Below are 9179 nucleotides of genomic sequence, written 5' to 3' on the forward strand. Positions count from 1 at the left end.
CCGCGGTAACTTCTAGTTACGCGGCGTAACTTGCGTCTAAGTGTAGGAATGTGGCTGTTGTGACCGGGTGTCAAACCCGAGACTTGGTGCTCAACAGTATGGCGCAGGCACTGAGCGACGGCAATGCGCCGGACATTATACGAGTTCATTTACCCGGAACCAGATTGTCTACGCAGTTTTTTTTCTGAGAAACAAGGGTTATATGTGCATTCATTGTTTGTGTGGTAAACATTGTACGACCAGACACGCAGTGATGTTTTAAACGTATGTAAATCGTAATCTTTATCAGGGTGGTTTAGACGGTGGTGCAGTAGGACAGGCCATAGACTATCCGCGCCACAGGGTTACCAGATGTGATATTATTAGCCAATTTGGCGACTTCTCGTCCGAGTTGACGTCACGAATTTTCTCTTGGCTATGCGGCTATTTTGGGAGACATTTTGTTTCTAAGTAATAACCCCCGTGCGTTTACAGCTCGTCTCTCTTAGAGACTCTAAATGAGTTACGCGGAGGAGGGGGACGCCAGACCACCATTTTACCGGATGATCATTCGAAGTTGTCCCTCGTCTACGAAAGTAGACGGCACAAAAAGTCGGGGGGGGGGGGGGGGCGCTGCAGTCACCACGTACACTGCGTTGGCGATAATTTAACGAAGTATTGTAGATGGCGGTTCGTTAATATTCTTCTTTCTGAGGTTCAGTCACCATCTATTTTAGCGCATGTTGTCTCGTAAACTATTGTATTGTTTCCTGTATGTGTGGTACCGTTGCTCATAGTTTTATTGACTGACGCTTCAGTGCTTTTTTGTGAGTGATATTTTTTTTGCTTTGAGAAAAGGAAAGGACCGCATCTGTCATAAAGTCCGCACTACCTTATCGTACTTGCTTGCGAGCCTGCATTGCTGAGCTCTTTCAACTGCTGCTGCGAGCGCAGGGAAAGAGTGAAACGTTACATCTGTGCCAACATAATTGTGCATGCATTTAAAATGCCTCCTCCAAACCTCCCCCTCTCCCTCCCCCCCTCCCTTCGCATAAAGCCGCAATATATCTTCGGGGCGAGTAAGCCTGATTAGCAAATATGCCTTTTGCAATTGCAAGAACAGAAACTTTATTTAGTGTCTTTTCGGGGCTTATGCAGTGGCTCTAGCCACAAGCTTTCTGGTGAAGTCTCGGCCTGCTGCTTTGTATGAAAGAAACGAATATGGAGATTTAATTGCGGGAAATAATTTATTATGGCGGGAAAACGTGTCACAAAAAACAATTTCTGGCCATTAGTCTACCTGAAATTTTTGCTTTGGGCTACTGTTGGGTACTACGCACGCCAGTTTGGTGATCTGGAATTAAAGTGATCTGGTAAACCTGTTCCCGTCTGTGATATGCTAACAAAAAGCAAAGCGCACCAAATCTCAAATAGAAAAAAAAAATAGTGCGAGTTATTTTTTTTTTTGCCTAACGTTATAACTGTTTTTGCAGGGCCCCTGGTGAACTGTTTCTTCTAGCCGTTCTGACGGTGGCGTACGCACAGCAGGTACGACGATGACAGCAACTGTTAAGGGTAACACTGTGCAGATGGTTAATAATATAATACAGTCATTGAGAAATAATTGAAGGCAGCCTATGTAGCACATTGCGCTTTCAATAATAACCTACCTTTTCCCGTGGACCACTTGCCTGTTAAGCCAATATCATGCTTTATAAAAAAAATAAGAAAAGAGAGTTTTTCTTTTTTTATAACACTGAAAATTAAATAAACGCATATGTCGATGAGTAGAACTTGTTGCTGGGCGAGTTGCTGGACATTTGAGGAAAGCATGGTGCGCGAACAGGAAAAGAAAGACTTGGAAAGAACAGTCGGAAACGATAGGTCAGGCGTTGAACTTATCGTTTTATGTCGATCAAGAAGCTATTCCTTAAAGAACAGTATTTCTTATTTTTCTTCACTCAGAGCCCGAAATGTTGATTTTGAAGGCGTAAGTGAGGAAGGAGTTTGTATTCCTGTGCCGCTACTTTAGAAAAATACACTCAGTGGGCTTAGGTTTATTCAATCCTAAAAAACGAATGAAGGAAACCTAATTTCATGAATTCCCGCACTAACAATTGGACCTAAATTGAAGCAAGATCGGTGAATATATTTTGGCAAGCGTCCAGAATGGTAGAACAGCATGGCAATCGGGTTCTTACTTTATGCTTCCTTTATCATACTCGTCAAATGCAAAAGCCATCAAGCGCGTTCTTGTAATGACTATTATACCGCCTCTGTCTTGATCTTGTGCATATACCAGCGAAAGCATAAACGCTTGTAAGAGGAAGTTGTGAGCGGTTATTACCGACCTGGACTGAATGGGATAAGTTATGAAAGGATGCCCCTTGTTTTTGGCGGGATGTATTACGCGTTGACGCAGGCGACGTCAACACACAGCTATCACGCGTGCACTTGTTTTTGCACTTTGTGTACACACTTGAGTCGGATAAATGACTGTCCCATCGCGGTACAGAAAGTTCTGCGTAGTGGAAGTATGCATCAGGGGCGATGAAAAGCCGGGTAATCTCTACATCTTTGTTAACGACAAAGGCAATTTTGCTTTATTATCGATTCCAATTTGTTTTTATATATATTTTTTGTTGCCTCATCTATACTGTATGTGGTGCTTTTGAAGTTATTCGATTGGCTTGCTTCGTTCTAGTCGGCATTTGCACAAACACGTGTGATAATGTCTTCTGAAGTGTTGTTTTCTTTCTGCAGGTTTCATAATCTCGTGCGAGTGAAGCAACCTGCCAATATTGGGAATATTAATAAGTCTCATAACGTTAACTGATAATGTGAGCTCGTGGGTTCAGAAGGTTAATGCTGCATTTCATTACTTCATTTTCTCAGGCATTCGTATTCTTCATCCAGTAGTTATAGTTGGAAGGGAATAAAAAAATGTCATTTATTTTGAACGCAAATACAGAAACGACCAATCAATATGCAGTCGAGAAATAATAACTAAGGGATAAATAAATAAATAAATAAATAAATAAATAAATAAAACTAAATAAATAAATAAATAAATAAATAAATAAATAAATAAAATAAATAATAAATAAATAAATTGTAGGACACTGTTACAGCAAGAATTCTCACGAAATGTTACCGTATTTACCGAAAGGTCACGTAATTCCTTATCGCATATGAACTCTATACTGCTCCTAGTTTTGCTTGTGTTGCTGCCTGCCTGGAGTCCATACGTGTCGAGTGGCCATTTGAGGATTACTTCTTTTATCTTTCGAGTATTCATGCATTTTAAACCCGATTTCACTTGTTCTGCTAGCTTTTACTTGCAGACTCAGTGCTGTTTTGGTATTGGGCCGAACTGTTCGCAATGGCAACACGCCTTTGGGCGATGCAGCAATTTTTTTCCTTTGCCACGTGGATGTTTTCCTCAATGCAGCGATAAGCGATACATCAGACAACACGAACGGACACAATGCCACAAATGTGGAGCGAGGAAAGAAAGTACTTCGTTGGGTATTAAAAACAACAACAGCAAATTGAGAAGCACAATACTAAACAATTACAATAATGTACACGTAAAAAAATATAGCTATATAAGGTACTCCTGCATGTTGATGTAATACTTGGTACCCTAGAAGCTTGTTTGAGATCTATTAACATATTGTTACGTGGGAAGACGCAGACGACAAGCTATATGCAAGTATATGTACAAGTGCTGCACTTGATGATGATGATGGATAATGATGATGATGATGATGATGAAGCCTCAATTAATGGCACAAGCCCACTGTGGGGAATAGGTCACGAACCGGGTGGTAATATGATTGAAAATTAAATAAATTAGTTAAGAAATAAATAAGTAATAAAAAAGGAAAATAAATGAATAATTGAAGATGAGAAATGAACCGATAATAAAGAAATAAAGTAGTATATACTAAGTGAGTCATTCTTGCCTAGATAGGAATAGTAATATGACTTAATAATAACATAAATACAGTAAAGGATAGACGTAAACTTGCTGTAAGACGCAACAGCTCGCGCTAGCCTCCAATCGTCGTCGTCGTCTTCACACCACTGGCCTCTTCGTCATCTGTAATTTTGGTCCATTTTTGTTTTGCTTAGAAGGCAAGGGGTAGACAGCGCAGCATTAAAGCCGTTTCGAGCGTTCTCTTCAAGAAAGCGTTTGGTGAAAAGTAATCATTATAGACAGGGAGATTTAATGAACTTTCATGTTCAAGTTATTTTTGAAATACGAGCAATCGTGGGTATACTTGTAACGAATAATGACGCTCCTAGGAACAAATGCGTTCGCAATGACATTGAATATATGGTGCGCGGTAAAGATAGTAAGCGACTCTTCCGGCAGCCTCCAGATTGGGTACCATTCGAGCTACGCTGAGGCACAGCCTTCCGTTTATATTCCATTTCCTCTTAGCACGCCGCAGTCTATACCCATGCAGGGCGTGTTTATCTTTCTTGGTGACATCGTAAAGTAATCGTATAATAGTATTTCCAGCGGAAACGGGTAAAAAAGAAGGTGCACAATGGAACACGCCGCTCTTCTTTTTTTTTAACGCGATTAAGGGCCCCGGGTAGCAGAAAATCCAGCGTCGGCGTTGGCGTAAGCATCGGCGTCTGGCGGAAATAGTCATGCCGAACCACAACATCCCGAACTACCCCGACCGGGCGGGCCCTGCGCGTGGCGCAAGGCGTTAGTGAAGAAAAATTGAATTTCTCAAAGTAAAATCCGTCAGAAAAAATCGTAAAGTACGACTTCAACCTACCACAACCTACAGACGTGATAGCGTCGGATTGTAATTTGAATATACGAGAAAAAATCCTGATAAGCAGCCAGGGATCTTTGAATGCTATCGCGTTCCACTCTTAAAGACGAAGCTTAAGCGTCCTCCAATTCTGATGGTGTTTCGCTGCACTTTGGTTCTAGGCAACATTGAGCGGAAGTTGAATATCGAGCATTTATAAATTTTGATCGGGCCCCATGCATGTCGCAGAAGATACGGTGTCGTTGTCAACGGCGTCCAATAACGCTATCGCGTTCCACTCTTAAAGGCGAAGATTAAGCGCGCTCCAAGTTTTTTTTGCCTTTCTTTGTCTTTTTACGTTCTTTTCCCGCTTATGCGGGTATCATATGCCTTACGACGCAGTGCTAACGAGCCTTCATTACAAAATCCGCTCCCCATTTTTGAACCGCAGGACTACGACAACTCTCCGCCCGAGCCGTACGAGTTCAAGTATGACGTGAAGGACGAAGAGGGCAACACGCAGATGCACGAACAGTCCAGCGATGGCTCAGGCACTGTTCGCGGCTCGTACGGATACACGGACAAGGACGGACTGTTCCGCATCGTCGAGTACATCGCTGACGCTAACGGGTTCCGAGCCATGATCAAGACCAACGAGCCCGGAACCAAGTCCGGAGGATCTGCTGACGCGCCCGTAGAGTCGTCCGCGCCTGATCAATAAGCTGATGCCCCGGCAAAGCGCCGTGGGGGGGGGATGTCGTTGAAAGGGTCAAGGATAGAGGAGGCGGGGAGGGTTAGGCATTAGAATGAACAAGGGACGGGCAGTTCATTTTGTCCCTCCACCTAAACCGCGGCGTGGCGCCGACTGCGTAGCCTTCAATCTGAAAACCAGCGGAGCTCTATTTCTCGCGGCCGCCGGCTTTTACTGTGCTACCTGACGGGAATGAAGCGTAGTAGTTTATGCGTACGCGTTTCTCGGTTCGCCTAGCTAAACAAACAGAGAGATACTCGTGTCTTGGGTGGGCGCGGGCTAAGCCTAACGCACGACGTTCTGGGAACCGGTTGCACTTGCTGCAAGTAACGCGTGAAGAGCATTCGCTTGCGGTTCAGCGTGCTTCAATCCGGACTGCGGGTACTCGCTCCGGTGCTTCGTCACCCAGCTGAGGTGGAGGGGCACCCGGTAGTATCCAGTCCGTGTGTCGGTAATAAATGCTGGGTGGTAGACTTGCTGGGCACCGAGGTTACCGAGCACTACCTCGTGTCTGATGCGTTCGGAGCAGCGTTTATCACCGATGCACGCTAAAGGAGTGGTAGCAAATTGAGCGTTTTAGCAGCACTAAGGTACAGATTTTAAGGGCTGGACTCGCCTTTCTCCGTTGGACCACAGTGCACTGTCACGTGCCTGGCGTTTCGCGTCCAAATAAGAACGAGGCTTCTTAATTTTCGAAGGAGCAGCCTGGACTTGCGTAGGGTTCACAGTTTCGTACATGCATGAAAGTGCGTTGGCTCCGTTTTCTTGCTGGTGTCGCGCTCCTTAAGACTGAGGCAGGTTTTCAAGCAGCCTGCTGCGAAGAGCTGGCGGAGTAACTATCCGAAACGCTCGTCCGATCACGAAATGCAAATGCTTTTCAACTTGGCAGGTTACATTGAATTGTTAGAGCGTTACATTTGAAAAAAAAAATGCTTGTTCGTCTTTCTGTTTTTGCTTGTAAGATTTAAGCACTACTCCTAAACGGGTTTTATTTCTCTTATTTTTGTGCTACACAGCGCGCACAGCAAGAGGAATTGTTATGTGATACACGAAGTTTGCCGTTGCGTGTGATTGCGACTGCTTTTTTTTTTGCTTCTATTACTATTACTTTCCGTGAACGATCCGCGCGCATTAACGCCGGTCTTCTACTGCCAAATGCGACTAACCGGGACAAAGTGCAAGCTTTGCAGCTTTTTGTGTGCGTGATGTGTGTTGTCCTCTCCTCAGTGTGGTTGCCGTCAAGAGAACTTTATTTATTTATTGGCGCTTCTGTGATGTCAGTGGAAGTATACTATGTCGCTTAGATATCTGTGATGTGTGTGCCTTTAATGAGAGAAAGAAAAGAGCAGTTCCTGTAGTAGTAGTGCCTGCGTACTGGTTGTCGCTGTTGTGGTACGTGCTAAAGGGGTTCTTGCGGGCACAACTATTTCTTCTGCAGGATTCATGAGCGTGATCGCACCTGACGCTTCGATTTGCTACAACAGTTTGCTTGCTTATATGTTACGACCGGTTAAAAACAACGTTCGCATTACAGCATTCCAACATTCACCTTTTATGTGAGATTAACTTTGCTTTCGTTCGTTTTGTCGTGGTACTTAGTTTTCAGTGCGCCTTTGGCGAAGCAGTGTTCTGTTCTTGAGCCTGTTAGTACACTTAATAAAACCTTATTTTCGGAATGCCTTTTTGCTTTTGTGTGTTTGGATCACTGTATATCGACTGGTTCTGCCCATGAACGAGCGCAGAAACCTGTAGAACGGTGTTGTACTGTCAATAGGTGACAATGAATAAGTTGATTAGGAAAAAGAAAGGAGCGAAAGAAAGGAGTTGTTTATACAGCTAATACAGGCAAAGAGGGATTTATCTTTAATGCGGGCTTAGAGGATGAAGGTTATTTTTGGGTGAGATGCATTTATGTGCACCGGTTGTCTTTTTTTATTACATGAATTTAACGAGATAGCGGAGCCTGTAGGCAACCACCGTCTGCTTTTTCTCTGATATAATTGTGCGCAAAGTGCTGCGACCATTACAAAAATAAAGCGAGATCACTTCCAATGTTCAGAAATTACAAATTTCCCTGGGAAAATGAGATCCCTCCATATGAGTTCCGCATTTCTAACAAAACACTGGTGAGTACGGACGCAAATCCCATGTGTGTCGAGCAAAAATCACATCATCCGCGGACCCTGAAACTTGTTGCTCATGGGATCACAAATGCATACGTTATTAGCCTAAAAACTAAAAAAAACTTTTAAATTCCCATTGAAGGGAAGTTCGATACCATGTTATCGCAAGCACAACCCTGAAAACCGACATGATATGCACGATTGTCTTCTTTTCAATATGTTGGGACATCAACAACGAGTGCTGCATGTGTGTGTGTGTGTGTGTGTGTGTTTGAACGAGCGCTCAGAAAGTCTGGCACTGCATAGGTGAAGGGATTGCACGGAATACAAATCAAAACAAAACAAAGAAATGTTTACGCTAAAGTTGTTCGCGAGAGCAAATTCTATCCAATCCTGATGCCGGACCTTCTATTACCGAAGCTGGTGGACCAATGGCGATGAGCACTCACGAACGAAAATCTTTATGCATTCGGCCATAGTTTAGTAGCTCAAGTACACTTCACTAGAAGTTGGCTGCACAATTTACTACCTGACAGTGTTAGTCTTCAAACTTCGATAAAAAAACATAAACCCTTCGTTCACACGTCTTCGCTGAATCTTGCTAGATTGAAGAACCCCTTGCGTGCACACAGACTCCTCTATCTTATTCATGAAAGGCTCATACGTCTAGCGTAAGAGCCTTTCGTGAATATCGGTGCGGAATCGGTTCGTAATAAACAGTACCAGTCAATCTTGATGCCGGGCATATTATTAGCGCAGGCGGCTTGTCAATGACAAATACTGTGGCACTCACGACAGGAAAGCTTTGCCAATACGGACCCAGGTATCAGTGATCATCTAGACACAGCGTTAAATTTAGTCTCGCAAATTCGAAAAAAAAAATCAGGAAGTCACATGCGTCATAAACATTCCCTAAATCCCAGACCGAAAAAAAATGTAAGTCACGTGGTCTTACTAACATCGCATCCAATCGCACTCACCTAGACTCTCTCAGACTCACACGCACTTAAACGCAATGGGGGAACGGGGCTCATTTAGATTCAAACTGACTAGATAGGTGTAAGTGCAAAGATGTACGCACACCCGTGAGTGAGCGTGAGTTCGCCAGAGTGAGAGCGTTATTCAGTGCTCAATACCATGAGTGTGAACAGGAGTGAGTGCCGTTCAGTATAAATGTGTGTTAGTTGGAAAGCAGTGTGTGCCAGAGAGTGAGTGAGTGAAATAACTTTATTTAGTATTTAGTGCCAGAGAGTGAGGGGACGGAATTATGACCATGAACGAGTACGCGTGAGTGAGAGAAGATGAGTGTACAGGTGAGAGCACGGCAGCAAGCGTGAGAAAATTTGAGTGTGAACGCGACTAACACGAGCTCTGATGTTGCTGTGAATCAGTGATCGTTTGAGTGAGCTTGTGATACAAACGACTTGGAAATCTGTGAGTTCGAATTAAGTGGGCGATTCGCGAGCTCGATTGGAATTTGAGCCCACTATTCCGTTTGTAATACTGTCTTCGCAATTCTGTGAATATGAGTGAGCCTAAATGAGCATG

General features: G+C 43.7%; 1 protein-coding gene across 5 annotated transcripts in view; it reads left to right on the forward strand.

Annotated features, from left to right (window-relative positions):
* The window catches only part of LOC119461531 (cuticle protein 10.9-like), a 31770-nt gene extending 24582 nt beyond the window's left edge, over nucleotides 1-7188 (forward strand). Inside the window, exon 4 of one of the 5 annotated variants that reach the window (XR_007468500.1) lies at nucleotides 6858-7188. Coding sequence is in view for 1 of the 5 variants with exons in the window: in XM_049673184.1 (XP_049529141.1) it covers nucleotides 5209-5478 (270 nt within the window). In the remaining 4 variants the exon portion in view is untranslated. Of the gene's footprint in view, nucleotides 1-5208 lie in introns of all 5 variants that reach the window. The other 4 variants (XR_007468499.1, XR_007468501.1, XR_007468502.1 and 1 more) reach the window with 4 other exon arrangements.
* Nucleotides 7189-9179: the final 1991 nt, after the last annotated feature.

This window comes from Dermacentor silvarum, chromosome 8, assembly GCF_013339745.2.
Source record: "Dermacentor silvarum isolate Dsil-2018 chromosome 8, BIME_Dsil_1.4, whole genome shotgun sequence".
Classification (NCBI taxonomy): domain Eukaryota; kingdom Metazoa; phylum Arthropoda; class Arachnida; order Ixodida; family Ixodidae; genus Dermacentor; species Dermacentor silvarum.